At 50.6% G+C, this 26,654-nt stretch overlaps 14 protein-coding genes across 14 annotated transcripts; 7 read left to right on the top strand and 7 right to left on the bottom strand.

Annotated features, from left to right (window-relative positions):
• Window positions 1-139: 139 nt before the first annotated feature.
• V8C40DRAFT_233765 (adrenodoxin) lies at window positions 140-1,284 on the top strand. The gene is made up of 2 exons (XM_083213446.1): window positions 140-605; window positions 672-1,284. Exons 1-2 carry the CDS (start codon window positions 367-369, stop codon window positions 1,012-1,014), a joined length of 582 nt encoding a protein of 193 aa, XP_083078192.1. The 5' UTR covers window positions 140-366; the 3' UTR covers window positions 1,015-1,284.
• V8C40DRAFT_233764 (Rrp15p-domain-containing protein) lies at window positions 1,142-2,294 on the bottom strand. The gene has a single exon (XM_083213445.1). It carries the CDS (start codon window positions 2,210-2,212, stop codon window positions 1,295-1,297), a length of 918 nt encoding a protein of 305 aa, XP_083078191.1. The 5' UTR covers window positions 2,213-2,294; the 3' UTR covers window positions 1,142-1,294.
• A 252-nt stretch (window positions 2,295-2,546) lies between these two features.
• On the top strand, window positions 2,547-4,629 carry V8C40DRAFT_101872 (Zn(II)2Cys6 transcription factor domain-containing protein). The gene is made up of 2 exons (XM_083210674.1): window positions 2,547-4,424; window positions 4,586-4,629. Exon 1 carries the CDS (start codon window positions 2,884-2,886, stop codon window positions 4,162-4,164), a length of 1,281 nt encoding a protein of 426 aa, XP_083078190.1. The 5' UTR covers window positions 2,547-2,883; the 3' UTR covers window positions 4,165-4,424; window positions 4,586-4,629.
• On the top strand, window positions 4,291-6,268 carry V8C40DRAFT_233758 (Alpha/Beta hydrolase protein). Its single transcript, XM_083213444.1, has 2 exons — window positions 4,291-4,424; window positions 4,586-6,268. The coding sequence occupies exon 2, from the start codon at window positions 4,933-4,935 to the stop codon at window positions 6,172-6,174; it is 1,242 nt and encodes a 413-aa protein (XP_083078189.1). The 5' UTR covers window positions 4,291-4,424; window positions 4,586-4,932; the 3' UTR covers window positions 6,175-6,268.
• Window positions 6,248-8,839, bottom strand: V8C40DRAFT_233757 (PhoD-like phosphatase-domain-containing protein). Its single transcript, XM_083213443.1, has 5 exons — window positions 8,571-8,839; window positions 8,489-8,494; window positions 7,470-8,420; window positions 6,790-7,397; window positions 6,248-6,728 (listed from the first exon to the last, which is right to left on the bottom strand). Exons 1-5 carry the CDS (start codon window positions 8,643-8,645, stop codon window positions 6,533-6,535), a joined length of 1,836 nt encoding a protein of 611 aa, XP_083078188.1. The 5' UTR covers window positions 8,646-8,839; the 3' UTR covers window positions 6,248-6,532.
• Window positions 8,840-9,238: 399 nt separating this feature from the next.
• V8C40DRAFT_282651 (emp24/gp25L/p24 family/GOLD-domain-containing protein) lies at window positions 9,239-10,427 on the top strand (the record flags this gene model as incomplete). Its single annotated transcript, XM_083221824.1, has 3 exons — window positions 9,239-9,391; window positions 9,461-9,649; window positions 9,707-10,427. 3 exons carry the CDS (start codon window positions 9,239-9,241, stop codon window positions 9,998-10,000), a joined length of 636 nt encoding a protein of 211 aa, XP_083078187.1. The 3' UTR covers window positions 10,001-10,427.
• Window positions 10,428-10,471: 44 nt separating this feature from the next.
• Window positions 10,472-12,521, top strand: V8C40DRAFT_233753 (SKIP/SNW domain-containing protein). The gene is made up of 2 exons (XM_083213442.1): window positions 10,472-12,128; window positions 12,201-12,521. The coding sequence occupies exons 1-2, from the start codon at window positions 10,533-10,535 to the stop codon at window positions 12,363-12,365; spliced, it is 1,761 nt and encodes a 586-aa protein (XP_083078186.1). The 5' UTR covers window positions 10,472-10,532; the 3' UTR covers window positions 12,366-12,521.
• A 1,014-nt stretch (window positions 12,522-13,535) lies between these two features.
• Window positions 13,536-15,361, top strand: V8C40DRAFT_101724 (concanavalin A-like lectin/glucanase domain-containing protein). The gene is made up of 4 exons (XM_083210673.1): window positions 13,536-14,023; window positions 14,087-14,187; window positions 14,265-14,934; window positions 15,016-15,361. Exons 1-4 carry the CDS (start codon window positions 13,768-13,770, stop codon window positions 15,111-15,113), a joined length of 1,125 nt encoding a protein of 374 aa, XP_083078185.1. The 5' UTR covers window positions 13,536-13,767; the 3' UTR covers window positions 15,114-15,361.
• On the bottom strand, window positions 15,286-16,388 carry V8C40DRAFT_233745 (translocation channel protein TIM22). The gene is made up of 3 exons (XM_083213441.1): window positions 16,226-16,388; window positions 16,039-16,134; window positions 15,286-15,962 (listed from the first exon to the last, which is right to left on the bottom strand). The coding sequence occupies exons 1-3, from the start codon at window positions 16,301-16,303 to the stop codon at window positions 15,609-15,611; spliced, it is 528 nt and encodes a 175-aa protein (XP_083078184.1). The 5' UTR covers window positions 16,304-16,388; the 3' UTR covers window positions 15,286-15,608.
• Window positions 16,389-16,705: 317 nt separating this feature from the next.
• Window positions 16,706-18,209, bottom strand: V8C40DRAFT_233741 (acyl transferase/acyl hydrolase/lysophospholipase). Its single transcript, XM_083213440.1, has 2 exons — window positions 17,568-18,209; window positions 16,706-17,492 (listed from the first exon to the last, which is right to left on the bottom strand). The coding sequence occupies exons 1-2, from the start codon at window positions 18,059-18,061 to the stop codon at window positions 16,850-16,852; spliced, it is 1,137 nt and encodes a 378-aa protein (XP_083078183.1). The 5' UTR covers window positions 18,062-18,209; the 3' UTR covers window positions 16,706-16,849.
• Window positions 18,210-18,964: 755 nt separating this feature from the next.
• On the bottom strand, window positions 18,965-19,869 carry V8C40DRAFT_101698 (uncharacterized protein). The gene is made up of 2 exons (XM_083210672.1): window positions 19,481-19,869; window positions 18,965-19,405 (listed from the first exon to the last, which is right to left on the bottom strand). The coding sequence occupies exons 1-2, from the start codon at window positions 19,656-19,658 to the stop codon at window positions 19,206-19,208; spliced, it is 378 nt and encodes a 125-aa protein (XP_083078182.1). The 5' UTR covers window positions 19,659-19,869; the 3' UTR covers window positions 18,965-19,205.
• A 211-nt stretch (window positions 19,870-20,080) lies between these two features.
• Window positions 20,081-20,837, bottom strand: V8C40DRAFT_261822 (phosphatidylglycerophosphatase; the record flags this gene model as incomplete). Its single annotated transcript, XM_083219304.1, has 3 exons — window positions 20,081-20,167; window positions 20,222-20,560; window positions 20,616-20,837. The coding sequence occupies 3 exons, from the start codon at window positions 20,835-20,837 to the stop codon at window positions 20,081-20,083; spliced, it is 648 nt and encodes a 215-aa protein (XP_083078181.1).
• Window positions 20,838-21,049: 212 nt separating this feature from the next.
• Window positions 21,050-23,269, top strand: V8C40DRAFT_233734 (origin recognition complex subunit 2). The gene is made up of 2 exons (XM_083213439.1): window positions 21,050-22,822; window positions 22,905-23,269. Exons 1-2 carry the CDS (start codon window positions 21,375-21,377, stop codon window positions 23,017-23,019), a joined length of 1,563 nt encoding a protein of 520 aa, XP_083078180.1. The 5' UTR covers window positions 21,050-21,374; the 3' UTR covers window positions 23,020-23,269.
• Window positions 23,204-26,412, bottom strand: V8C40DRAFT_233733 (dolichol kinase). The gene is made up of 2 exons (XM_083213438.1): window positions 25,615-26,412; window positions 23,204-25,562 (listed from the first exon to the last, which is right to left on the bottom strand). The coding sequence occupies exons 1-2, from the start codon at window positions 26,189-26,191 to the stop codon at window positions 23,476-23,478; spliced, it is 2,664 nt and encodes an 887-aa protein (XP_083078179.1). The 5' UTR covers window positions 26,192-26,412; the 3' UTR covers window positions 23,204-23,475.
• Between the last annotated feature and the right edge of the window lie 242 nt (window positions 26,413-26,654).

Below are 26,654 nucleotides of genomic sequence, written 5' to 3'. Positions count from 1 at the left end.
GTGGTCGATAAAAATGCAGTCATTGGCAAGCTGGGGGGTAGCTGCGGCATCTCCCCGTTAAGTGCATTTAATAGCCGATAAGCAACTCTTATCAAGACGGATCGGCCAATTCCCAATAGTCACAAACAGCTTCGGAAGTGCGAGGAAAGGTCTTAGCCAACGGAAGACGGTTTATTACGAAACAAGCATGTCTGGCTTTGCTCTTTTGTGATTCTCTCGGCTATTAAAGTGCTACGGCCTTGTCTTTGGACACTGGCGATCATTCAACCCAGGCCAATCTCAGTTTGCGACGCTCTTGCACCGGGGTTTCTTCCTTAATCTCAATTTTTTTTCTCGCTGCCACCGAGTTCCGATCAAGCGCTCCACATGTCGGCCTCAAGATCGCTCTCACGAAGCCTTGCGAGGCTGTCGCAAGCGGGATGCCGTCGAGCTCCCTCCACGAGTGCGCCGTATAGAGGCTTGACTGCCTTGCCGAGCCCTTTCCTTCGATCCGCACCTACATCGCGAACTCTTCAATCTCTCCAATTGTCTCTGAGCCGTCGCGCATTCTCTACAACACTCCAGCGGAGGCATGGCCATGTCACCCCGCCAAAGCCTGGTGAAGAGTGAGCAGCAATGCAATTCTACACACACAAACACAAAAAAACAAGTCTTGACTAACATTGATGTAGGCTCTGGGTCACATTCATCGATAAAGAAGGCGAGGAGCACAAATTTGCCGTTTCAGCGGGCGACAACCTGCTCGACATTGCCCAGGCCAACGATCTGGAGATGGAGGGTGCCTGCGGAGGATCATGCGCATGCTCGACCTGCCATGTCATCGTAGAAGGAGAAGACCATTTTGACAAGATGCCCGAGCCCGAAGACGATGAAAACGATATGCTGGACCTCGCTTTTGGCCTGACCGAGACCAGCCGTCTGGGCTGCCAAGTTATCATGACCAAGGAACTGGACGGCTTGGTGGTGAGGCTGCCTTCTATGACGAGAAACATGCAAGCGAGCGACTTTCAATGATTAGGCGGGAGTCGTTTGATGTGAATACGATACGGCATACAACACAGAAAATTGGAAACCCTGTATAATATTGAACAAATAGAAGCGGTGGGAATGGGTCGGCGTGCCTCGGGGGTGGGCGCAAGCATTTTGCCCAAGGGGGGGTATCTTTGGGGTAAAATTTTGTATATCTAGTGATGAGTACTGTAGATCTGAAGACAGGCCGAACTTCGCTCCCTGTAGAGATACATATTGCAAAACAAGAAGAAAAAAATTACAAAGAAAGACAAGACAACAACCCTTACGCCTCTTCCAACGGAGTCTTTTTTAAGCCGCCTCCTCCCGATGCAATCAAGTCCAAAAAGCCCTTCTTACTCATCTCATTGACCTTTTCCTCCCTCGTCTTATGGCCGATGACGCCCTCCTTTCTCACTGCCCTCTCCGCCTCAGCGGCCAGTACCTGAGAGGCCCTTACGGCATTGAACATGCGAATCACACCTCTTTGCGCCGTCTTGCGAAGCGTCTTTTCAATCGCCAGCATTTCCGAAGTTGTCATCTCCGGCTCACCCGACTCGTCCACCGTCGCCACCAGAATGTCCTTGATGCGGCCCTTTTCCAGCGCGACTCTCTTCTGCTCCTTGAGCTTCCTCCTGGCCTTTTGCTCGAGCGCAATATCTACGGCGACCTTGGAGGCCTCGTGGGCGGCTGCGCTTCGAGACAGCACGGGGTCGGATCGTTTTGACGCGGAAAGCTTGGTCGATAGAATCTTTGAAAGCGAGGTTGCGAAAGCAGTGGGGTCATTACGTTTTGACTTTGTCTTTGCTGCGCCTACGTCGAGGTCCATGTCGTCGTCGTCGTCATCGTCATCGTCATCCTCCTCCTCGCTCTGCTCCTCTGCTTCATCCTCTTCCTCCTGCTGCTGCTCAGCTTCCGGCTCTGATTTTTTCGACTTTGATTTTGATGTCTTGACATTGGTCTTTTTTACAACGGGCGCCTCTTCGTCGGAGCTTGAGGAGTCATTCTCTTCAGCGTCGGCGACATCGTCCACGGGCGCATTGTGAATATCATCGTCGGAATCTAGCAGGTTGACCGCGTCAAACGTCTGCTGCTCCTCTTCGTTTTCCGAGTCGCTGTGGTATGCTTGTGCTTTTCGCTGCTTCTTGGTCGGGCGACGTGACTTGTCGTCGTTGCGCCGTTTATTGTTCTTTAGTCCAGCCATTGTGTTTGAATTGCCCGTTCCAGATATACCGATAGGTAAGTTTGATGATTTGCCGTCTGGACTTTTTCTCTGAAAAATCAAAAGGCCTGGGATAATTTTGCCCGATTCAACTTTTTTCTTTGGAGCAGCGGTTCGCATTGGGGAAGGCGGTGAAAGTGCCCCGCTGGGAAGCTCTAGAGGTACGTACCCCTGGCAGTCCGGATGACTTACGGCCAACCGTCGCCAAACCCCGAGCCTTTTGATCCTACAGGATTCCCAAGGCTCATTACGAAGTACTAGCAAAAGGAGAGTCTCACGATGAAGCATATTTAACAGACACACACAGCGTGCTTCTACAGAATCACAAACAACCACGCGACTGTTGGCTGTTATATTCCTTTCCAACCTATTTTATCTCTTGTCTCACTTGCTTGAACGAGCTGAACAGCTCCGAACGGGATCGGCTTTTTGCGGGGCATCGCCGGTGGCAGTCGGACGTCATCAAAGCTTCAGCCCAATTCGTTGGATTATTGAAATCGCCAGTCCGGAGTGCTTCATAAAGGGCTGCTTCATAGACAGCCGTGTGTTGTTCAGTCGGCAGAGCTTGGCTTAGCCTTGTGAGAGAACTGTAGAGCATTCACGTATCAACCAGCTCGCATTTCAGGAGAGAGCCAGCCTTCACCTCAAGAGACATGTTTGGTCAATACACGCTCGAGACCAGCCCGGGCGATGGCACCTATCGTGTACCAAAGCTCAATCACAAGAAATCGCGATATGGCTGCCAGCGATGTCGCACGCGACGGGTAAAGTGCAACGAGGCAAAGCCCACTTGCCAGCACTGCGAGCGCCACAGGGCCAAATGCATCTATGATCGTCTTCCACAGAAGAAGACTGGCCAAGACCGATCTCCGGGTTCCTCATCACAGCCTCAGCCCAGTGAATCTGGCATCTCCGAGACCAGCTCTGACAAGCCTTCTCCATTGTCGTCGGTGGACCCGCTGGACGAAGACGCCTTAGAATCGAAGCAGCGACGGCTGTTGGAGGCGAGGCTGATGCACCTCTATCTCACAGAGACTGGGCCCTCGCTGCCTATTGACGAAAAGACTTACAAGATATTCGCCAATTTGGCTCCCAAAATGGCGTTGGACTCTGAGGCCCTTCTGTATGCCATATATGCTCTGGCGGCCATCCACGCGCTCATATGCAAGTTAGACAACTCCTTTGATGGACTCAATGTACATAGACGATACCTGGCAATGGCTCTGCATGAACACCAAAGGGAGATTACCGAACTCAGCGAGTCGAATTTTGAAGCTGTTTGCCTCACGTCGCATTTGCTGCGCATCTGCACGTTTGCCACGCTGCGGTACCGAAATCGTGAACCATACTCTCCTCCCCTGGAGTGGATATTGATCACAGGGACGACGCAAGCCCTCTTTATCAAAGCCTGGGGCATCATTTTGGCTCATCCAGAGTCGTTCGTGTCGGCGATGACGAAGAGCACGCCCATCCTTTACGACACCCAGGCGAGATATGATCCAGCGAACCGGCAGGGCTTGGAATACTTGCTTGAAAGGGACGCCAAAGATGTAGTGTCGGAGCCGTGGGACATGGAGATCCAGGACGCATACGAGACAACGCTCAGCTACATCGGAGGGGTCTTGCTGTTGCTGCACCCCAGAGATGGCAATATCCAGCTTGACGAGGCAAGGCGGAGGATGGTCATCTTCCCCATGGTTGTGAAGAAGAAGTTTCTCGACCTTACCCAGCAAGTCTGCCCAAGGGCCCTGGTGATTCTGGCATATTATTTCTCGATGCTTGTCATTGAAAACTTGTGGTGGGTTGGTGATGTGGGGAAGCAGGAAGTGCAGGACATTTCGAAGAACTTGCCGGCCAGGTGGCAGAAGATGCTGGAATGGCCGTTGCGCGTGGTAGAGCGAGGAGCAATTCTGCCGATATCACCATGTAGGTAACCACGTGTGTGGGATGAGGGTGTAAAGGATGGATTTTTCTACCTATAAATAAAAGCGAGTGCCGAGTCACCCCATAATACCAACGTATGGCCATTTACCCTGCATGAGCCCAAACCGGATCAATCCGTCTTCTATACGCAAATGCGTATCATTACATATTACACTGCATGAACCTGCTTCTTCGTTCTCGGGTCGAGACCTTGCATCTGCAGGGCGGGATGTCGTTCTCGCTCTTCTGAATCAGGCTTAGTTGCACCAAAGTAAGCGCATGTCTCTTTTGAGCTTCGCTTTCGCTCCGCCAGTAGCGTCATCACCACACCAGCGACTTACACTCACTTCGCTGTAAAAGGGAATTGTAACGTGATGCAAAGTAATTCGCAGAAAAATGCCATTGTTATACTTACACTCAAAATTATCCCAGACATGTGGCGAGGCTGCGGAGAAGCTAGGCCTCGGATTCGCTTCGAACGCGAGCTTCGAATGCGAGAGACTCGGATAAGGCATCTCGGGATATTGGGGAGACTCTGTGATGGGTGTTGAGAACTGGCATCACACAACTCGTGAAATTTCTATATAAACGTTCGATTTCTTGTATCATGATGAATTAAATATCTAGCATACTCAACTTGAATCGAGACATCAGTCAAGCCCCATCACTTACATCGACTTACAACATTCCCATACTGTCTTATCAGACCCCAACTTCTTCCACAGCTTCAACACCACATACTCTCATACCTTACTTTACATCAAATATACATCGTCAAAATGGCAGAGGAAAACAAACAAAGTCCGACAATGATCAAGCTAAGCACCGACCAAAGCTTCCACTTCGAAATCCTCCGCGCCGTCTCCATCGCGCCCTACCAAGGCGCCGACATTGGCGAGGTTCTCACAGCCGCCGCCAAGATCAAGCCCGGCGACTTTGAGAGCTACTACACTGCCTTTCACGATCTTGCTGTTCGTGTACACAATCAAGCCGAGAAGATCGACGTGGCCAAGTATCCCGTTTCAGCGAGGTCCGCGTTGTTTAGGGAGGCTACGTATCTTCGTACGTCTGAGTTCTTCCTCCATGGTAATTGGGAGGACCCGCGTATCAACTCGGTTTGGAAGAGGCATAGGGAGGCCTTTGATAAGGCGATTGCGCTTCTTCCTGTTCCTGGGCAGAGGGTGACGCTCAAGGCCGACGGGTTTGATGTGCCGGCCATCTTCTATGGCTGTGGACAACCCGGCCGTCGTGCAACCATTCTCATGTGCAGCGGTTATGATGGTTCTCAGGAGGAGCTGTACCATGTTGCTGTCGAGGCAGCTCTCGCTCGGGGCATCAACGTCATAACCTACGAAGGACCAGGCCAACCCACTGTCCGCCGAGAACAAAACCTGGGCTTCATCTACGACTGGGAACGAGTCGTGTCCCCTGTCGTCGACTACGCCCTGACAAGAGATGATGTAGACCCCAATGCCATTGGTCTCTGGGGATACTCTCTGGGCGGATATCTCGCCACCCGTGCCGCAGCCTTTGAGCCTCGCATCGCCGCCGCCATGGCCATCGACGGCGTCAGCGACTTTGGCGAGGCCATTCTCCAAAAGTTTCCTCCCGAGCTGCTCAGCCTGTACAAGGCCGGAAACAAAGAAGCCGTTGACCAAGCCGTGGTCTCCGCCGTGTCGAATCCCGAGGCGCCTACTTCTTTCCGCTGGGCCATTGAGCAGGGCTTGTGGGCGTTCAACACCAAGTCGCCATATGACTGGGCGACAAAGTGCATGGACATGAAACTTGGTGATGCGATTCACAACATCAAGGTCCCGTTCTTCGTGGCCGATGCGGAGAATGACGATTTGTTGCCTGGCCAGGCAAAGATTGTTGCTGAAACGGTTGGAGAGCGGGCGACGTATCATTTGTTCACTGCCGAGGATGGAGCGGGTGAGCATTGCTCCATTGGAGCCGCTGTGCTCCAAAACCAGGTTGTGTTTGACTGGTTCCAAGAGGTGGTTTCTGGAAACAAGGCTTGAGGCTGTGATGGTGTGAGGATACTTGATTCGATATGTTCATGACAATTAGCAAGCACGCATTGTGTAAACAAAATCAGAGTAGCGCAGTATGAGCGATATGCTTAAAAGATTTGTTTTCATATATGATAATTCAACAGAAATCAGCTTTCGTCACCTTGTTGCCACATATAAACATGGGCCTTGCTGCGTCCCAAACAAATTGACCATACAGGTCATCCATCCACGCCTTCCCATCATCCATATTCCAAAAAATAAAAATGACCTTAGAATCATCCCCATCAGCTGACAAGTGACATACAAAATATCCCCAGACAGACGCCAAACAAACTCCAAGGTCTTATTCCGTTATGCAACAGGGCTACCAGCCCCTAATCCTATCCCAAAAAGAACCTGAAGCTGCTTTCTTCTCCTCTTTAGGGGGAACTGGCGGTGCTGTAATGGTCGTGTTCCATTTCTCCTCGCCACTGATGAAAAGCCGATAGAGAAGCTTGCTCTCACCGTCTTCCTCTTCGATGGTGAATGAGCCAAACTTGGACATGCCAGAGTGGTGGTATCTTTGATTGCTGTCAGAACAAAACTCTCACGATAGGGGGTTATTGAGTGGGCCAAACTTACTGGATCAAAACGTCCTCATCGTCCACCTGCGAATATGAAGGAATCGGTGACGCAAATTGGTTGAGTGGGCTTGTGGAAAACTCATAGACGGTAGATTCTTCCGGCCAGTCGGATTCTGGAGGAGGCGGAAACTTTGTTGCAGCGAACTCGTGCCTGTCTCCGGACAAGACCACGACTCCAATTCCGCGGGCAGAGACATCCCACATAGCTTCGAGAATCTTCTTTCTTTCAACCAAAAAGCCGCCCCATGTGTCCTTGACGTTCACGGGCCAGTTCTTGGTGAAAGGAATGGACGATGCCACAAACTTCCACCTGACACCCTTGGGCTCTGGCCGTCCTAGCCAGGCCAAAAAGTCGGCCAACTGATCGGCACCCAGCATTGTCTTCTCCGTCTCATTGAACGGCAGCTTGTTGCTGGATCTGTAACTGCGAGTGTCAAGCATGAAGAAGCTTGCAGGGCCCTGCACAAACTCAAACCACGTAGCACCCTTGCGGCGCTCACTCTTAGTACCGGCAGTCACCGCACGGGGAGGGTTGATTTGAGCCTGGTAAATGTGCCATGGGTCTACAGCATTCTGGTAAACCCCGGTTGTGTTTGCATCCCAGTCCTATGTGCCCTCGTAGTTAGCCAAGAAGAAAAGAAACTAATCAGCGCGAATTGGTAAAGGGGGAAGGATTACATTCGCAATCTCATGATCATCCAAGACATGAATCCAGCTCAGATTCTGGCCGACAGGGGCCCAATCCTCAGAAGCATACACTTGTCGGTACTGCATACGGTACTCGTCGACCGACTTGCCAAAGCGCTCGGGAACATCAACATAGATGAAATCGCCCAGGAAAAGCATGAACTGCGCGCTCAACTCAGGAAGTCGTTTGGCAAGATTTCGCAATCCTGGAATGGCAAGCGGATGATCCAAAGGCGAGTAGGGGAATCGCGGCAAGATGCATGAGGTAGACAAGAAAGTATATTTCCCTCCGTTTTGACTCGGCATCTTGCCGGGTTGCGGCGCAGCAGTAAGCTCACCCGAGTGGTTGTTTGAGGTCCGCCACTCATACTTTTGCTGCTCTGCATAGCTCAGGAGAGGAATGGTGAGAACGCTGGTGAAGTCTGTCTCATTGGAGGTACTCTTGACGCTGCCGACGGATTGCCAAATGAGACCGTTGTAGTTTCGGATCTGGAAAGTGACGGGCATATTGGCCTGGTCAGGTTCTCGGATGAGAAAGTTGGCCTCTTTATGAGAGACATATCCAAGTCGCACAAAGGACAAGTCATTAGCCGGATAATACCATCTGGCGCGATACAAGGCGTCGGCAGTAAGACCAACGAACGCTAGGTTGATGAGAAAACTCAACAAGGAGCTGAAGGGGCGCTTTGCACTAGGAGCACCGTAAAAGATGATTTTCCAGGCTGGTACATCTTTTCCGGCGTAAGAAATCGTTTCCTGAACGTCGACCTCTTCTGCGACAATCTCCTCATCTGTATCATCATCCGGCGTGACTACGGTTTCTTTGACAGTAATGTCGACTTGATCATCGACGATTTCAAGTTCAGGTGAAGAGAATAAGCTCGTCAAGAAAGCTGGGATATATATGGCAAACAGGGCGAAGATGATAGATGGTAGTCGAGCCTAAGCGTGGTTAGGCATGCATGTTTACTTACGTTCACGGTCACCCAATGAACCGTGGTGAGACTTACAGGAAACTATATTGGGCGTCAGTGGAGGATCAAAAACGAAACATTACGTGCACCCGGCGAGAGGCGAGAGAGCATCACGTACAGCACGGAAAAAGAGAATGGCTCCTATCCTGATAGCGACCGAAGACGCATTTGCGATGGTTCTTTGGACGGCCATCTTGAGCAAGATGCCACTTCCGCCCCCGCAAAGTCAGACGGCTGAGGCTCACTTGGGGGGAAGCAGGTCACTTGTTAGCGGTAACCAGGGAGGGACTTAAAGAGGCGTAAAGCAGGGAGATGAAGCTGGAAAACGACTCCAATCACCACATGGCGATATCGCGAAGATGAAGAAACGAGAATGTACAATCGACGTCACCTCCAATAAGAACAAGAATAACAACACGGGAACACGCCAATAATATAGCGGTGTCTCAGGCTGTGGCTCAAGCGGTACGTATTCGAAACCTGCTAAGGCGCTGTCCCGCTATTGCAGGCGATCCAACGCTGGAGCTAGTGGGATAGGCATCAATGCAGCGGCCCTAGTGGGCAGTAGGCAGGAGGTACAGGGGACGGCAGCTGCGAAATTCCGTTACCGAGAGCAAGCAGGTTATTTGGGTACTTGGGTACTACTTTGATTGTGGCTGGTGGCGGGTAGAGGGTGGCTGGTGCACTGCGCTCCATGGGCTTGGGGCCAATGTGTCGTGTCCCATTCAAGCATCCCTGAAACCAGTCAGTCCTCGACATCGCATCGTCGACCTGCACAACGACAAGATGAGATTGCCGACGCTGGTAGCTGGCCTGATTGGCCTCATGGCCACCAATGTTGCCGCTACGGCATTGACCTACAAGCTGACCGCCAACGAACTGGCCTGCTTCTTTGCCTCCACGAAGAACGAAAACGAGAAGATTGCCTTTTACTTTGCTGTTAGTGCCGCCGCATTGCATCGAGGCGATACCCGTTCCGCGCATATATTAACTTCCGAGGTGCATTAGGTTCAATCCGGTGGTTCGTTCGATGTCGATTACCTTGTCGAGGGACCTGGTGGAAAGGTCATCCTTCAGGGCGAAAAGGAGCGACAGGGCGACTTTGTCTTCACCGCGCAGGTAGTTGGTGACTACAAGTTCTGCTTCGACAACGATATGAGCACATATACTGATAAATTTGTCGATTTCGAAATTGCTGTAAGTGCCGAATGGGGATTTGCAAACAGGCCACCGTAGCTGACCATACCAATCCAGGTCGAAAACGAGTCTCGAACCGCCCAGCTCCCCTCCAAGCAGGGTTCATCGCCAGAACAGACATCCGTCCTGGAGGAATCCATCTACAAGATCTCTGGCCAGCTTTCCACCATTTCCCGAAACCAAAAGTACTTTAGAACACGAGAGAATCGCAACTTCAGCACCGTGTCCAGCACGGAGAAGCGCATTGTCAACTTTAGCATGATCCAGATTGCTCTGATTGTCTGCATGGGAGCACTGCAAGTGTTTGTTGTCCGGTTCTTCTTCCAGGGTGCTCGCAAGGGCTATGTTTAAGCGAATGGTATTCTTTATTATGCAACTGTACGGAAGGATGGTCTGGACGGCAAGCAACAGCCTACAAGTTGATATGAGGACGGATGGTATGGATGGATATCAGCATTTCTATGTGCAGGGAGAGGTCGGCCAGCGTGGCCAGAAGTAACGGCGATGGGCGTGTTTTGTAGCCTGAAAATGGCTGGTGAAGAGCGTCATGGGAGTTACTTTGGCAAGCTATTGAAAATGAAGGCGCTATTTAAAAGAAGAATACAATTACAGATTCAACCTCATTGTTTCTATCCCGTACGTATCTTGTGCTATCAACGGACAGCTACAGTCAGCTGCTGCGTCTTGGTGACAGGGGAATGATTATTCCGAGGCTTCTCGCCTCAAGCCACTTTGCGGAGCCTTTGCTTGGATCCACTACCGCCTACTTGAAATGCGCAATCCCTGCAATCAGCCACACCTGCACCGCCATACTTGGAATTTCTCGACCAGAAGCTGGCATCGCAACTTACAGGCTTCAACATCATCTCACGCGACGCCCAAAATGACGTCCATGGCCGCATCGCTGCAGGCGTCGCTCCCCAAGCCGAAATACACCGGCGAGGATGAAGAGGCGCCATCCCGGACGCAGCAGCGCGGCCCTCGCATCGTAGGGCCCGGCCAGCTGGACGAGACGCAAATCGTCCTCAAGCGAAGCGGACCTCCCCCATACGGCCAGCGAGCGGGATGGCGACCTCGCTCGCAGGAGGATTTCGGCGATGGCGGTGCGTTTCCCGAAATTCCTATTGCCCAGTACCCTCTGGACATGGGCAAGAAGGGTGCGAAGACGAGCAATGCCTTGGCGCTCCAAGTCGATGCCGAGGGCAAGGTCAAATACGACGCGATTGCGAGACAGGGTCACGGCGAGGGACGAATCATTCACACATCTTTCAAGGACCTGATCCCGCTGAGGCAGCGAGCCGACGCTGGAGAGATTGATCTATCGCGTCCGGACAAGGAGTCTGTGGAGGCGACGACAGAGAGAACCAAGAACGCGTTGGCAGCCCTCGTCAGCGGAGCAGTGGCGGCACAGAAGCCAAAGAACCTCAACATTGGACAGCGAAAAGACCCGACATTTGTGCGATATACGCCGGCAAACCAGATGGGAGACAACTCCAAGAAGCAGGATCGCATCATGAAGATTGTGGAGCGGCAGCGAGATCCGATGGAGCCTCCGAAATTCAAGCACAAGAAAATCCCCCGCGGTCCTCCATCACCACCACCTCCTGTTATGCACTCTCCCCCACGAAAGCTCACAGCCGAAGACCAAGAGATGTGGAGAATCCCACCTCCGGTATCGAATTGGAAGAACCCTAAAGGTTTCACGGTGCCCTTGGACAAGCGTTTGGCTGCAGACGGACGAGGCTTACAGGATATTACGATTAATGATAAGCACGCACAGTTTGCAGAGGCCATCAAGATGGCAGAGCGCCATGCCCGAGACGAAGTCCAGCAGAGAGCCCTGATGCAGCAGAGGCTAGCGGAGAAGGAGAAGGCTCAGAAGGAAGAAAACCTGCGGTCTCTCGCCCAAAAGGCGCGTGAGGATCGAGCTGCTGCTGGGCAGCGCGGAAGAAGAGATTCAAGGGATTCGCGAGACTCACGAGAGTCGGGATCAAGATCACCATCACGGTCAAGCTACAGCGGCTCAGAATCCAGGGGCGGTTCTGATAGCGAAGATTCAGAGATTCGGGCTCGAGAAAGGGCACGAAGGGAGAAACGAAAGGAAGACGAGCGCAAGTTGCGGCAAACCCGAATGGGCGCAGAGCGACGTATCCAAGTCATGGCGCGAGAACAAAATCGAGACATATCTGAGAAAATTGCTCTGGGCATAGCCAAGCCTTCACAGTCCAAGGAAACCATGTACGACTCTCGGTTATTCAACCAGTCCAGCGGGTTCGATAGCGGATTCAACGAAGACAACCCCTACGACAAGCCCCTCTTTGCTGCCCAAGATGCCATTAACAGCATTTACCGGCCGCGAGCAAACCTGGACGAAGAGGATGCAGAAGCGGGTGATAAGGAGATGGCCAAGATCCAGAAGTCAAGTCGATTCGGCGAAGCACTGGGCAAAGGTACCTTTAAGGGGGCCAGCGAAGCAGAGGTCAGTTTTCTAAGACATTCCCCCCTCCTACTCTTGTCGTTTTCTATAACATTGCTAACTGAGTGGAAATAGGCACGAGAAGGACCCGTGCAGTTTGAGAAGGACGCAGTAGACCCCTTCAACGTGGACAAGTTTTTGTCCGAGGTGGATCAGAACTCTTCCTCCAAAAGAGGATATGGACTGCAGGACGAGGATCGGAAGGCGAAGAAGGCTCGCGTGGAGGAGGAGGATGATTAAAGCGTACATGTACTATTTTTTTTTAGAGATGCATTATCATGTCCAATACTAATGAGATGATGGCAGTATTGCGTTTGCTGCTGGGGTATTCAGGGGTCAATATCTTTTTGGTTTTGTCGGTGTCATAGTCCACTGTGCTTGCGGTTAAAGGTATATGGAATGGAAAACAATTAAAAAGAAGATAATTTGTTGATATGACGCTTTGATGCCGTTCGGAAAAGAACAAAGGTGTTGGTGTTTATATGTATAAGCTAAGCTGTAGCATCTTTTAACGCATGAAGACATCACATGTAAAGAGCAAAGCTGTCCCACATCACACCATCAGAATACCGAGCCCACTCACACTTCGTATCTAGCACATTTTGCTTTTGGCTTTTTGCACTGCCACCCCGTCTCTAGCTCGCCTTTCGTTTATCTCCTTTTTTGCTTCTCCTTTTTACGGTAAATTCTACAGGGAGCAGAAAGAGAAGAATACGACAGTAAGTGATGGCGGCGCTTGGGTTCTTGTATGGCAGCTGTCAGTCATCTTGTACAATACGAGCCGGCACCATAAATAACTACAGAGTTTCAATGACGCGTCATTGTTACAGGCTGTGTCGATCCAGGTCCCCAGTTTTCGCTTCTACAGTAATCCGCTTTGGCAACGATTTCCGGTTGCAGGTTTGCATTTTTTTGGGCTGGCTTGTTTTAGGCAGAGGTTAGTCAGGGCAGCTACGGGAGTGTCTGAATCTGGCGACTCGACACGGCACGTTTTTTCTTCTGGATGGGCGACGGGGAAGCGGCATTTGGTCCAACCCCGGGGAGCCATTGGAATGAATCGTTGGCTGTGCCGCAGTATCCGGCGTTGTTGTGTATGGAGTAAGATAGGCAATGTGACGGTAGATGCGCCGATAGAGAAGATGTACCTGGATGTACCTGTGAGGTGAGCAGGAGATCATGTACGAAGTATGAGGTCAATCCACCTTTTTTGTGTTTATTTTTTATTTTTCTTACTTCTTACACTACACCTCGTATCCGGAGCATTGTGCTTCTCTTCTTCATCCTCCAAACTGCCAGTATCGCTCGTTTTCTCTTTCTCTCTCTTCTTTTTATCTGCGATATCTCCAGCGTGGATACATACGATACGCATTCATCAGGACGAATACGCTCGTTGGGAGTTGCTTGTTCCCAAAGTGGTTATCGCCGGTGATATTAACCGCCTACACTCATTGGCTGGGATTGGCATCCTTCGATTGATTCCAATCGTTAGTTGGTTCGCTGATTTGAATTTTTAATTTACGGTATTGCACGCCTTTCGACAAAACTAAAAGCGAGAAGCATACCTGTTCCTGTTTCTCTCCCTTTTTCTCTCGTCTTTCGTGTTTGCGACCCAAAGAGAAAACCCCATCTTTCAGGCACCAAAATGGATCGAGGCGTAAAGCCGGGCGAGATCCCTCCCAGATACGAAGAGTTCCAGGTTGGTTCTGGTGGTGGCTATCAAAAATCCGGCTCCTCCGCCTCTGCGTGGGATCCGAGATACTGGTCCAAGAAAGTATGGATCGGCATCGTTGCAGTCATTGTCATCGCCATTGTCATTGGCGTGGCTGTTGGCGTCACACAAGGGAAGAAGAGCTCATATCCCGACTATTCCCAGCTCACCTATACCCTAAAGGATACATGTGAGTTTATTCATGTCTCATTTGGGGAATCATGCTAACCACTACTTGCGCGCAAATAATTAGTCCAGGGAGAATCCTTCTTTGATAACTTCAACTACTTCACAGGATTTGACCCTGCTCAAGGCTTTGTGCACTACGTCCCAGAGCCTCAAGCTAAGCAGCTGGTAAGTAGCCGCAGCTTTCATGCCATCAGCTATCATGGGTACTTCAATTGCCAGAGATGTCGTTAACATGCTGTTAGAACCTGACCTTTGCATCCCAAGATGCTGCAGTCCTCAGAGTCGACACCTCTGTCGGCCCGGGCAGCAACCCCGATGCTTCTACGGGTCGCTTCTCTGTGCGAGTAGAATCCAAAAACACCTACAACAACGGTCTATTCATCTTTGACGTCCGTCACACTCCGTTTGGCTGTGGCACCTGGCCCGCTCTCTGGCTCACTGACCCATCCAACTGGCCCAAGAACGGCGAGATCGATGTCATGGAGGCAACGAACAAGGCCACCGACGGAAATCAGATGACGCTTCACACCTCCAGTGGCTGCTCCATGGGCGTGAAGAGGAAGCAGGCGGACAAGGCCCTTCAGACCAACTGCGACGCCACCAAGAACGGCAACGCAGGCTGCGGTGTCCAGGGCGCAGACAGCACCTTTGGCTCGGATTACAACAAGAATGGAGGCGGCATCATGGCCATGGAGTGGCGTGATGCGGGTATCCGCGTGTGGCAGTTTGCTCGCAGCGCCATTCCCACTGACATTACGAGCCAGAAGCCTGATCCGAGCACTTGGGGCGAGGCCGCGGCCGACTTTCCGAGCACAGACTGCAATGTTGGGAATCACTTTAGGAATAACTCGATTATCCTGAACATTGATCTTTGCGGTGACCTGGTGTATGGAGTTTGGGACAGTTCTGGTTGTAAGTGCTCTGTTTTTACCTTGCATGATCTGCAATCTTTCAAGCATTGGCCAAGATACTAATAGTACTTGATACCTGTAGGCTCCAGCAACTGCACCGACATTGTTGCAAACCAACCTCAGTCCTTCACAGATGCGTACTGGGAAGTTGGCAAGTTCCAGGTTTACCAGTCGTCATAAGGCTGAGCGTTGACGTTTCCGTTTAATGAGGCATGGTCATGAACTATCGGGGTTAATACGTAGGGAGACGAGGGATATGTATTGGGTTTATATAGTAATAAAATAAGTGGCACGGGGTGGTAGGATGTACATGGCTCTTGGCATGTCCAGGGAAGAGGAAAACTACGAGACTGTTCAATAATGAGTTTCTCATAATATACATAATCTGCCTCTATAGAAGCCTGGGTATTGTTATACACATCCAGATCTCCCAAGTAAATCAGTAACATGCTGCCATCTCTTTCTCTCTTTTAATCAAAAGGCCACACCCAAAGTGGAGAGATGCCATATGTCAGTTCCGCCAACGCCAACCCAAATGCTCTATATGTACACTCTACCGTAACTCCTCAGCCCGTAATTATCACAAGTTAAAAGCAAGCACGTATCCTCAAAATCCTTCATATCATCATACAAGCCCCCTTTCCCTTCTCCAACAAAGTAGAGACAGCAGCAGCTCTACTCGTCACTCGGCTGGCGCATGTACGCATCAATAGCCGCACTAAACGCCGCAAAGGCAACGCAGCCTCCCGCAACGGCCTGCGGGCCCGCATTCTTGGCCAAGATGCCTCCCGTCAGGCATCCGGCCGCCATGCCGTTGACTAGGTCGTTCTTCGCCCGCATGCCCTCGATGCCGCACTCGATTCCGGAGAACAGGGCGCCGACCTTGCCGAAGTTCTTGGCCATGCTCCAGGATCGGGTGCCCATGTCCTTGAAGCCGATCTTGAGCTGCTGGCGGAGGGGGAGCGATGTGATGGCGGGTTGGCCGTTGGCGCCTTGGAGGGGGCTGCCGAAGGGGGTATCGTATGACATCTGTAAGAAAAAAGTAGGACATGTTAGTAGAATGGACGGGAGAGTTGGGACTGGTAGTAGGATAGAGGATACGTACAGAGGCCATGAAGAGACCAAAGAGTCCGCCCATGCCGAAGCCCATGACGCCTGACATGATGGACTTGCCGTAACATGATTCCATTGCGCCTTGAATCTATATCGGAGAACGGTTAGTGCATTGTTTATGCGATGTTGCTGCCAGAGCTTCGTTGGCGCGCAAAAAGAGCAGAGAGAGGAAGATTTACAGCTCTGACGTTGGGATCTTGGCCGCCCAGCTGCGGAAGAGGCGTGTTGCCCCCGCTGAAAGGAGTTGGAATGCTCATTATGGAAAGAAAATGGCTTCTGAAATCGAATAAATTGAGGGATTGGCCGGTATGGCGATGATGCCGTCACTGCATGCGAGTAATGGGGATTGTTTGAATCGCCCAGCTCCGAGGGACCTTGAAGATTAACGAGAGGAATTATTTCTGCCGGGCTTGACCGCCTTGGTGGTTTGGCGGGCTCTAATTGTCCCCCGCGGCGGGGCTGAAATTCAGGCTTCGGTGCGGCCGGCCGGAGCGGAGCGGGAGGGTTGCGGGAGGTGGAATTTGTGTGACAGAGGGAAGAGTTGGTGATAGTATATTGACATGTGCTTTAGTCGATTAGGATTGGATAATGCCGGAATATTGTATCATAACATTATCAATTTAAAGAACAGATAATTCGAGCTTAGACTCGCAATGTTATTAGTAGAGTTCTTTCGTATATTTTCCTCTAGTTTCGTCTATTTGTCAAGGTCCCAAAACAATCCCAGTGCTCACAATGCAATGCCAGTACATATCTTATCCGCCTAGAAAACATCAAACTACAAAACTATGACCCAATTGCTCTCATTCGTCACACACCGCAGCCACGGCCTTGTTAATCCACAGCTGGTTCTTCTCCTCCTCAATATACGCCGTCGCCAGCTGCTTCAGCTCCTCCATCTTGGTGTAATCCGCCAGCCCAATCTCGCTTTTACCAAGCGACGGGTTCAATCTAACGTATCTCGTCTGAGAATGTTCAGACCGGTTGTTCAACGCTGTCATGTGTCGTGAAAAGTCCTTGCCCTTTGCGTTTGTGTTGGTAGCAAAGCCCATGACTGAAGATGCCACTCCTGCGAGCTGGAACCATGATTCAGATGGTGAATCAGGCTTGATGTAGCCGGTACCCAGGCTGATGACGCATGATACGGCGGGAGCAGGCTCGTTTGGCTGGACGAGCTCGTATCTTGAGTACCACAGCTGGTCGATGGGGTTGTTGTTGAGGAGGCCGCCGTCCCAAAAGGTCAGCTTGGGGTCGTTTTCGGGCCACTTCACTTCAGGGAAGTATGTTGGTGCGGCAGAGGTTGCGCGTGTAGCTAGACTGATGGTGATTTTGTCTGAGTGGTCTCGCATGACATCGTTGACTTTGGATTGGACGTGGATGGTGTTGTCCTTGTATGATCTCAACAAGACTGTTTCAGCTCTGTTTTGCGCTGTTGTGCAAACAAACCTATTCAAACACCACATTATTAGAAATGATTCCCGCAGAAAAGAATGAACGAAAAGACGAGATTCGGAAACTTACATCCTGCCAGCATTGGGATGCATCAATGGCGCATCGCCCTTCAATCTCCTGTCCTCCTCATCCAGACCATACTTGGCAACGACCTTGTCAATGGCCTTTTTCAACGAGGCGTCGTCAAATCTACTGCTCTGAACCAGCGTCTTGCTGTTGTTGATCCAAGAAGCCAGCGAATTGGGCATCACGCGAGTGATGTTCCATCCATAGATTTTGGGGCTAAACACCTCTTTGGAGATAATGTCATATTGATCAATGGCATCCGAGGCAGTCATGCGAAGCCGAAACAGCATGATGCCAATGATGCCGCCAGTACTTGTGCCTGCGGCCAGTTCAAAATAGTCTGCAGGGCGACACTCTTCTTTGAGACCCTTTCGTTGCTGGACTCTTTTCATGATTTCTTTGAGGACGATGAGGGATGCTACACCTCGGACGCCGCCGCCATCGAGAGCGAGGAGGCGGACGCCATTGAGATGCCGTGTTGCAGGGAGGTAGACCATTGTGGTGTGGTGTGGCTATGCTATGTAAATAGCTAGAAGAAGAGAAGAATGCTGGAATAGTTTAACAATTTGAAGATGAGAGTTTTGGGAGCGCAATTGTTACTTATATAGTAAGAGTGTCTATTATCTACTAACACATTGGTGAGTGTGCTGGTACAACTCACACAAATGGAACTGCAAACTATCAATAGAGTCCCCGTCAAGCCTCCCAGACTATTGCCGGTCCATCCCGTTTCCAGAGCCGCTACAGGGCCAATTATTGACTCTTGGGCCCAGCTGAGCTCTTGTTTGCCCACTCTAGACCAGCTCCACTCAGACGCGGCCCGTCCACTAGCCTCCAAATCTCACGGCGAACCCCTGGAAATATTGCCCTGGAAAACGCCTTCTAGTCTCTGCCGAGATGGGCTGTCTTCTCATAGGTAGATCGAGGACAGCTGAAGGCCATGGTATTGACCGTAGTTGCTTCGGCTGTGGAGGAGACGTTTTCTGCCCCTGCGTTGTACGGAGGTGATCTGGGGATCTGAGTGGCGAGAGATACGGAGATGGTCGTTCAGCTGAGTGCAAAGAGTTCGAATGTGGAAGTGATGCGACGGCAGCTGAAAGGTTCAATGATGCATCTGGATCACTGCCGCTGTGGGCCTGCAGAAGAACAAGTTTTGTCATTACAACTCTGGTGATCAGTGTGGTTTATCGAGATCAAGAGGCCGCAGACGGTTGGATCTTTGCTCTGTTGAAACGATGGTTGCTGCATTGTAGGAGGGGAGGTGTTTGAATCTGGCTTAAGACAAGTAAAAACTTGCATGCAATTATTCGGTCTAGCTATCCGAAAGTTGGTTTTAGAATGATGTGAATTTCAGGGTATAATTGGTAGCAGTGAACTCTTGGCCCACGCATAACCAGGCCATCAAAACTCGTCTTGCCGAGCAGTGAGCGTAATATCAATAAAGCTCTGTATGTCTAATTGACGACTGAAAAGCGTAATAATCGAAGCCCGAGAGAGCATCTCCATGCCAGCATAACATGCTTGTATAAACTCAACTCTGTATCTACCTATCCTCCCCGAGTTCTGCCATACTCGTAATGTCGATGAAGATGAAGCAGGTTGAAAAGCAAAGTCACCGAAAGAGGTCCAGTAATTTCCCATCTAGAGATTGGCCATGACAGCCTCCCTTTGCATCAAAGTAACCATTCGCTCTTGAGACCGCACTGGAATCTCTTCAGCCATGGAATCTGACAATACTTGTCCTTTGCGAAACTCACCAAGTTCACGTTTGTGCTCCACCACGAACTCGCGGGCACAAGGCGACTTGTGGCCAGTCTGAACGTTTTGGAAATAATGTTCGACTGAAAAATAGAGCAATTCCAAGTTAGCAAATGATTCTGGGAGAAGATCCTGAGTTGTAGGACTATGTTACACACAGAGCATAAGCTTCGAATACTTGCGGCGAGCATTCACTCCCATTTCTTGCTGCATGATTTCGGCGCAGACCTTCCAGTCGTGGATTCGATCGGCCGGTTTCACAGCCTTTGGCGACTGTGGAACGATTGTCTTCCAGAAGAAGCGTTCCTCCTGCCTAGACCACGTTTTGCCACCCATTGTGTGCGAGCTCAGATTATAATATTCTGTGAAGAAACGTAGCCTGGCGAAGGTTGGTAGGTGTATAGTAAAAGAATCCAGTAATGGACAGTATGTTCAGGAGTGGAAGATTGATAAGAGCTTCGTGGGGTGTAAGAAAGCATCTAGTCCACCATCAACAGTTGTTGTAGAGTCAGATGCAAGGCAACAAGAATTTATAGCAGCAGGATATTGGCATCATGGTCGTCCACGAGGTGATTCAGTTTATCAAGAAAGCCGCTCGAGTGTCCATGCTGACCGCCAGGTGACCAAACGGATGACATTCTCTTGATATAGCCATCACTAGGGTTGTGTCTGTCAGTGATTCACAGACGCTGCCAAGAGAGAAGCCACTCAAAACAGCTCTGCTAGCCCGGTGAATTAGAGCCACAGCAACAAGAGTTTCAGTATTTCTCAGGAATTTGAGGCTCAGGTGCCTTGACGCCTCGTGCTTGGAGAAAACCCGCCATGCAGTGATCAATCCTGGAAAACTACACAATGTGAGCATCACACACAGTTGCACAATAGCAGCTTCATCAACTCACGATGCTCTTCTGGTTCAGCGGCACCACGCCATCTTTGATCCAAAACGCCCACGCGCCCATCATATTTGCCAGCATCATGTCCGTTGTCAGTCTATCGCCGACGACGGCAATGTGCGACGGATCAGTCACTCCAGTTTCTGGATACTTTTTGAAATACGCCATGATCTCGGCGCCACAGCCGGGCTTCTTTGTTGAGTGAGGGAGGACAAACACCCCCGTGCTCTTCTCGACTTCAGCTGCTTGCTTGAGGTCTTTATCCCAGCTAGTTGCTCCGGCAGTATTGGATACTACCAGGAGTTTGCGACCTGGGTAGGTCTGCTTAAGCTTTTCAAAGTGTTGCTGTAGTTTTCCGTTAATGGCGCTGCAATTCAGAAATGGTAGGACATGGCCGTACTCTATAAGCGGGATACACTTCTTTCGCATCGGGATAAGCAAAACAATCGTCTTTGTCCAGAACGACAGCCTTGATGTTGACTCTCCGGCCGTCTCTTTGCAGGACTGAGTCGAGAGGGATGGGAAGGTCGTTGAATGTTGGCGCAATGTGATGAGGCAGACACAAGCCCGGCTTAAGCAGAAGCTTTGCTGAGCTGAGCGACCCGGCCAGATTGAAGTTCATTTTGTATATGATTTAATATTTAATGTGTGAAAAAGATTGAACCTGAATAATGAATGATTTACATGCACATCTATGTAAGTTCGAAGTATTAGACATGCAATTTCTTCTGGCAGCTCCAGTGGGTCAATGACGCTACGCCAAATGGTTCAGTTTAGTGCCTCAGGACCCTGGAGCTCCGGTAGCTTCAGCGCATCTGTCGCGTTGAGTGCTCGAGCTGCTTTTCTAGGGAGAATCTCGGATGAGGTCAGCCATTGATTATTGCTCGACAACATTGAAGCTTGACGAAAACATCAATCCTACGGATCTGTTCTTGTGAGGGGATTGATTTCAAATTCCACGGAAAGAATCGCGACTTTATTGTGACCAATAGCACCATCTCTTACTGCTCAATCTCTCGCGCCTCTGCAATTTGAAGATACCCTCGAGCAACGACCCCTCCATCCAACAGCAATCATCGAGCAGTCACGGCTGCTCCAAAAACTCTAGAAGCAGTCAATACGAAGCTTTGAAGCTATCGACTCTCTTCAAGGAACTGCTATGGATTCAAACGAAGAAGAATATCCAGATACGCCGTCATTGGGCGACAAGATGGACATAGACATCCAAGAAACAGCGACAGAGCCCGAGCCGATTGCAACAACACCCACGCCTCGACGCCGTGGACGTCCTCCAAAAGCCAAGTCGAATAGCAACACTCCCAATGCGAAATCAAACGTCGTGCCCGTCTTTTCAACTCCCAAGAAACCTACAGGCTTCAATGCCCTCACGCCCGGCAGAGCAGCAGACCGATCTGCGCGGAAGAAGAGCGCAAGAGCCTTGATAGACCGAGTCGTTGGAGATGGAGGGAGCGATGACGACGATGATATTGCACGGCAGATTTATGAGTCGAGCGATGGTGGAGATGAAGACGACGGCGAAGACGAGCTCGAGGAGAGAACAGACGGCGAGGCAGCAAGCTTTGTAGCGGACGAAGCTGCGACGCCTTCAAAAACGCCAGCGAGGCGAAAGGGCCGGCCCAAGAGAGCCAGATCGCCTACGCCGCCGAGAAACTTGCCTCCCCATGAGCTGTACTTTCTACACAACAAGCCCGGCCGGCCCAAGACATCCGACAATACCTTGACGTCCCTCAACTTGCTCTCCCATGACGAGTACTTTAGCATTCTGCGGGAACACAAGGATCGCCACGCCGAGAACATCGACTATCTCGAGTCCCTCCACGCAGAGTCGTTCCCACAATGGGCGTTTGAGCTATCCCAAGGCTTCAGCGTATGTCTCTACGGCTTAGGGTCCAAGAGACATCTCCTGCGCAAGTTTGCGACCTACATCCACTCCCACAACAAGTCAACAAAAGCCGGCAAGATTGTCATGGTCAACGGCTACGCTCACACGACAAACCTCCGCGAGATCCTCAGCGTCGTCGCGTCCGCCATTGATCCCACCCAAAGAGTGCCAAACGCCCAACCCGCCGTCATGATCCAAAGCATCACCTCCCTTCTCTCCACTGCGAAACTCACCATCACAATCATCGTCAACTCCATCGATGCCATTCCCCTCCGCAAGCCTGGCTCTCAGGCTATTCTCTCCCAGCTCGCTGCCCATCCGCAGATTAATCTTGTAGGGTCCGCTGACTCGCCCGATTTCCCCTTGCTGTGGGATATTGGCGTTCGATCAGACTTTAACTTTGTCTTTCACGACTGCACCACCTTTTCGCCTTTCAAGGCTGAGCTTGACGTTGTAGATGATGTGCACGAACTGCTTGGTCGGCAATCCCAGCGCGTAAACGGTCGTGAAGGTGTCGCGTTTGTCCTCAAGAGTCTTACAGAAAACGCAAAGAACCTGTTCCGCTTGCTTGTCGGCGAAGTTCTCATCGCAATGGAAGACGAAGGCGACGACGGCGTTGGTCTGGAATATAGAATGGTGTACAACAAGGCCGTGGAGGAATTCATCTGCAGCTCCGAAATGGCTTTTCGGACGCTGCTCAAGGAGTAAGCCAACGATACCCGAAATCCCCCCTTTGCAATCATCCCGTGAATCATCGAATAACGATACTGACATTACTCTCCTTAGATTCCATGACCATCAAATGTTGACAAGTCGTAAAGACAACCTGGGAACGGAATTGCTAAGCCTACCGTTTAGAAAGGAAGATCTTGAAGCCATTTTAGAAGATTTAACTGCATAGTTGTTTTGCTTGTTAGTTGATTTGATGATGCTCCTCTATCAATATTGCCAAAGGGAACAGGAGGAATACACATGAGAGAACGAATATACCAAAAGCGATGGCGCATTAATATCTACAAAGTCTTGCATTGAATTATCACAGTGGCGCTTTTTTTGAACTTCGAACAGTTCATATTATCATTAACTGCGTGTCTTCTTTTCGGGAACTATCCGTCTATTTCTACCTCATGTCCTAGTAAATATCTAACCGTTAGATCATAATCTCTTCCCCTTCCATCGCTGCCATCTCATCATATGCAGCTGTCTAACCCTACCCATCTGTTATTGATCTATTAAAACAAGCAGATGGAGAGGAAAAATGTATCGTTTCATCGTATGATCCCACACTGCAGTTAAATACCCATCGTTTGATAAACCAAAGAGAGAAAGAAAACGCCCGTATCATGCTTCTATATAATTAAACTTCAAGCGCTTTAACGCATGTCCAGAGAATCACTGGCACAATGACATTGTCGTTGCCTCCCGTCAAGACTGCCTCTGTCAAGCTAGCCATGGAGGAACACACCAAAGCGTGTCCAGCTCTGGTCGTCATGCTCGTGCCCTCGCCGTCGACGGGCCACTGCCCTATTCGAAGCCAGAGACTAGCAGCCGTTAGACCCAGGAAGACGACGACTGTAAATGCCAAGCTCCCCTCGAGGCTTTTACCACCACCCCAGAGCCATTTGCGGTGACCATATCGGCGCCCAATGAGGGAAGCAGCTGCATCACCCAGGCCGACACAGACGACTCCTGAAACCATGCTGATCTCTCTAGTGGGTATTTCCCAACCGGTCAGGTAGTTGGATCCAGTCCGCGGCAAGGATCCAAGCGACAGCCAGAGAGGAATGGCACACCCAATCAAGAGAAAGATATGAGATATTACAACAGGCCCGCGAAAGTCTCTTCCGTCCACATACGGAGCTAAGAAGGAGGCGATCGGCTTGGAGAGAGGCGGCAGCTGGCTTGCCCGTAGCAGATCTAAAATCAGGAATATCGCTAGGACGATTGAAAGAGCCAGGGCAACAAAGGTCGGATCGACGTATGTTGCTGGAAGAAGCATGCCGACCATCATGAAATGGAATACCTTCCGCCGGGTGTCCACCTCGTACGTGTTTTTCAGTTGCAACACAATGGCGAGCCCAACAATGAGAATCGCGACCCAGTAACCGCTAATGAAGAGACGTGTGCTGGCCTCGCCAAAATCATGAAGGCGAACATGCTCCACCCAGCCACGGTGGCACTGCTTCGCATCCGAGGTATCAAGCCGTGGGGGGAGACAAATCCAGCGTTCAAGGTTGGCCCTAACAACTCGATATCTGAATCCTGGTAGGTCACCAAAAAAGTAGCCGAGAGCCCAACCCATAGGCTCGTTGCCATCAAGGGCATATTTCTGTACATATGGGCGGATAAAAGCCACTATGATGACTGCCAAGCAGGCGTATACATAGCTTGCATATATCCACTTCCTCAGTGCTGCTTGTGCCGGTGTAAACTTGAAATATGCGCGGATAGAAACAGATGCCGTCCGTTTTCTTCTTCCAGATGGTGTGTGCGTTGCTGCTTTTCGAGAGAGTTTCTCGGGGAATGGAGTCGTATGTCTTCGAGAAATTCCGGCTACTTTCCATCCATTCTCGATAGTGGGCGAAGAGGGATTGTGTACGTCAGATGGGGTGTCTGCCGATATGCTGAGAGATTGAACTCTAGTAGGACTGCTAAATCGCAAGTCGTCTTCGTCGTCATCGGTTGAGAACGATATATCATCGTGTAGATCATGAGGTGATCCTAGAATTTCGTTCTTAAGTCTCTGCCAGGATAACAGTCTAAACAAGGACTTCCAAAACGGGCGTCGTGGCGGATATGGCTCTCTTCGAAACCGCCATTTGGGGACTCTTGCCAAAACAATTCCCCATCTAATCACGGCACCACAGAGCACGAGTATGCTCAATCCACCACCCCATAACAGAGCTTTTAGTATCTGAATCTGGGGCGACGACGCTAAAAGCAACACGTTGATCAGCGCAATCGAAAGAAGTTGAAGCTCGGCTGTAAGGAGACTGGTCGTGGTAAGGTGATGTAATACAGCGGAGGCAGTTCTATGTAGGGGGTATAGCAGGACGAGGTCTTCTTGCGTGAGGAAGGAATAAGTCGGTATAAATCGAGAGTGATCTGACAAAGAAGATCGCCAAATCAGAGGCAGACAAGAAAGAACCCAGTGAAGAGAGTCATATGCAGCGTTTTGATCGAGTTTCGGCACCACTTGTTGTGGGATCGAGCTTATGCCAAGTATAAGGTTGGGGAGGATAACTGCTGGATTGTTGACAGATACGAGCAGTGACACAAATATCGTGATTGACGGAGGATAGAGAAGAGGCGCAGGGTCGAAGGTTGAGGGAATCTTTAACGCCAAGCTTGAAGAGGCTTGGCGATTCTTGTAGCTCCATGCGATAACTCGAATCGGATACAGCAGTAACAACCCTCCATACAAGGCACCAAAGAGATAGAAATCTACAACTAGTAAGAAAGAAATTCACAAGGATGGAGGATGGATGTGATGCACCTTTGCGCCAAGTACGTAATACCGGTGCCAGCAACTTGTTCGCTTGGATCATGCCAGCGAGCGTGGTGATGATGCCAGCTTCAATGGCTCGCTGTACGAGAATCTTCCTCCGACGGATGACCTCCGGCAAGATAGCTCTCTCTTCAGATTTCTTGCCATTATGCGATGTCCGACGACTTGTTGGAGGCACTGGTTCTTGCAGGACTGCGGGCGACAAGAGTGGCGTCGAGGTGCCAGATATAACCTCGTTTCGGCCTCTCAGCCCTTTGTGGGGTCGCAGTTTTGGCGGCGGCAGGCCCTTGAGGAAGTGTTCATCATCGGCATCGGTGCCGCTATCGCTCGCTGGCGTCGATTCCTTCGAGAAGGTTGGTAGACCGGAGAGCGATGGTTGGCTCGAGTCGTTACCCAGCTTCGGAGATGCAGCTCTTTCGCCGCGAGAGACCAGATGGTCAGAGGGGTAGGGCAGCTCGGAACTCTGGTGATGATAGGGGTGAGGCGACCGGTTCAATGCCCGAAGGACTTCTTGTTCAACTTGACCCAGAGCCTCTGTCGACTCTGGGCTGAGGTGCGTTGGCATGTCGTGTGAGGCCACTTTTGCTAGGAACCATTGAAGACGGTTGGAGTGGATGTGGCTCGAGATCTGGATGACGTATTGGGGAACTGAGGCGTCGACAGCCTTGGGGAAATTCCAATGGCTGCTGCTCGGGCGGCTTCAGCAGGCAAAGGAGTGTTTACATTGGGAGAATTAAATCGAAAAAAATAAATGAGATTACGTGGAATGGTGTTTGACTTTCACATGAAAGCTACGTGTACCTTAGCCACGGTTCGCTGAGGCTTTGCGAATAGTTGGTCCATTTGCTGGCATTATCACGTGAAACCCTGATGGCAGCCAAAGTCACCGCCCTGCAAATCATACGTGCATAGTACTTGCATGAAACAGCGCTTGAGATATGCTTGAAGAGGCATTTGGCCAAGAATGTGTGACGGATGATTGGCCATTTTATTGGACTTGTTCAACGGCATTTAATATATTAAGTCCC

The sequence above is a fragment of the Trichoderma camerunense genome (assembly GCF_050948025.1).
Source record: "Trichoderma camerunense strain CBS 138272 chromosome Unknown V8C40scaffold_2, whole genome shotgun sequence".
NCBI classification, from domain to species: Eukaryota; Fungi; Ascomycota; class Sordariomycetes; order Hypocreales; family Hypocreaceae; genus Trichoderma; species Trichoderma camerunense.
This window is presented reverse-complemented; position numbering and strand designations above follow the sequence as displayed.

Excerpts from the sequence above, each read along its gene's own strand:
- V8C40DRAFT_233765 (XM_083213446.1), top strand. The coding sequence starts at position 367 with ATGTCGGCCTCAAGATCGCTCTCACGAAGCCTTGCGAGGCTGTCGCAA. Across the intron at positions 606-671 it reads CCGCCAAAGCCTGGTGAAGA|GCTCTGGGTCACATTCATCG; the intron begins GTGAGCAGCAAT and ends ACATTGATGTAG.
- V8C40DRAFT_233764 (XM_083213445.1), bottom strand. The coding sequence starts at position 2,212 with ATGGCTGGACTAAAGAACAATAAACGGCGCAACGACGACAAGTCACGT.
- V8C40DRAFT_101872 (XM_083210674.1), top strand. The coding sequence starts at position 2,884 with ATGTTTGGTCAATACACGCTCGAGACCAGCCCGGGCGATGGCACCTAT.
- V8C40DRAFT_233758 (XM_083213444.1), top strand. The coding sequence starts at position 4,933 with ATGGCAGAGGAAAACAAACAAAGTCCGACAATGATCAAGCTAAGCACC.
- V8C40DRAFT_233757 (XM_083213443.1), bottom strand. The coding sequence starts at position 8,645 with ATGGCCGTCCAAAGAACCATCGCAAATGCGTCTTCGGTCGCTATCAGG. Across the intron at positions 7,398-7,469 it reads ATGATCATGAGATTGCGAAT|GACTGGGATGCAAACACAAC; the intron begins GTAATCCTTCCC and ends GAGGGCACATAG. Across the intron at positions 6,729-6,789 it reads GATGAGGACGTTTTGATCCA|ATACCACCACTCTGGCATGT; the intron begins GTAAGTTTGGCC and ends CAGCAATCAAAG.
- V8C40DRAFT_233753 (XM_083213442.1), top strand. The coding sequence starts at position 10,533 with ATGACGTCCATGGCCGCATCGCTGCAGGCGTCGCTCCCCAAGCCGAAA. Across the intron at positions 12,129-12,200 it reads AGGGGGCCAGCGAAGCAGAG|GCACGAGAAGGACCCGTGCA; the intron begins GTCAGTTTTCTA and ends GAGTGGAAATAG.
- V8C40DRAFT_101724 (XM_083210673.1), top strand. The coding sequence starts at position 13,768 with ATGGATCGAGGCGTAAAGCCGGGCGAGATCCCTCCCAGATACGAAGAG. Across the intron at positions 14,024-14,086 it reads CTATACCCTAAAGGATACAT|TCCAGGGAGAATCCTTCTTT; the intron begins GTGAGTTTATTC and ends GCAAATAATTAG. Across the intron at positions 14,935-15,015 it reads AGTTTGGGACAGTTCTGGTT|GCTCCAGCAACTGCACCGAC; the intron begins GTAAGTGCTCTG and ends TGATACCTGTAG.
- V8C40DRAFT_233745 (XM_083213441.1), bottom strand. The coding sequence starts at position 16,303 with ATGAGCATTCCAACTCCTTTCAGCGGGGGCAACACGCCTCTTCCGCAG. Across the intron at positions 16,135-16,225 it reads AAGATCCCAACGTCAGAGCT|ATTCAAGGCGCAATGGAATC; the intron begins GTAAATCTTCCT and ends TCTCCGATATAG. Across the intron at positions 15,963-16,038 it reads TTGGTCTCTTCATGGCCTCT|ATGTCATACGATACCCCCTT; the intron begins GTACGTATCCTC and ends TTTTTCTTACAG.
- V8C40DRAFT_233741 (XM_083213440.1), bottom strand. The coding sequence starts at position 18,061 with ATGGTCTACCTCCCTGCAACACGGCATCTCAATGGCGTCCGCCTCCTC. Across the intron at positions 17,493-17,567 it reads CATCCCAATGCTGGCAGGAT|GTTTGTTTGCACAACAGCGC; the intron begins GTAAGTTTCCGA and ends GTGTTTGAATAG.
- V8C40DRAFT_101698 (XM_083210672.1), bottom strand. The coding sequence starts at position 19,658 with ATGGGTGGCAAAACGTGGTCTAGGCAGGAGGAACGCTTCTTCTGGAAG. Across the intron at positions 19,406-19,480 it reads GTATTCGAAGCTTATGCTCT|TCGAACATTATTTCCAAAAC; the intron begins GTGTGTAACATA and ends TCTATTTTTCAG.
- V8C40DRAFT_233734 (XM_083213439.1), top strand. The coding sequence starts at position 21,375 with ATGGATTCAAACGAAGAAGAATATCCAGATACGCCGTCATTGGGCGAC. Across the intron at positions 22,823-22,904 it reads TTTCGGACGCTGCTCAAGGA|ATTCCATGACCATCAAATGT; the intron begins GTAAGCCAACGA and ends TACTCTCCTTAG.
- V8C40DRAFT_233733 (XM_083213438.1), bottom strand. The coding sequence starts at position 26,191 with ATGCCAACGCACCTCAGCCCAGAGTCGACAGAGGCTCTGGGTCAAGTT. Across the intron at positions 25,563-25,614 it reads ATTACGTACTTGGCGCAAAG|ATTTCTATCTCTTTGGTGCC; the intron begins GTGCATCACATC and ends TACTAGTTGTAG.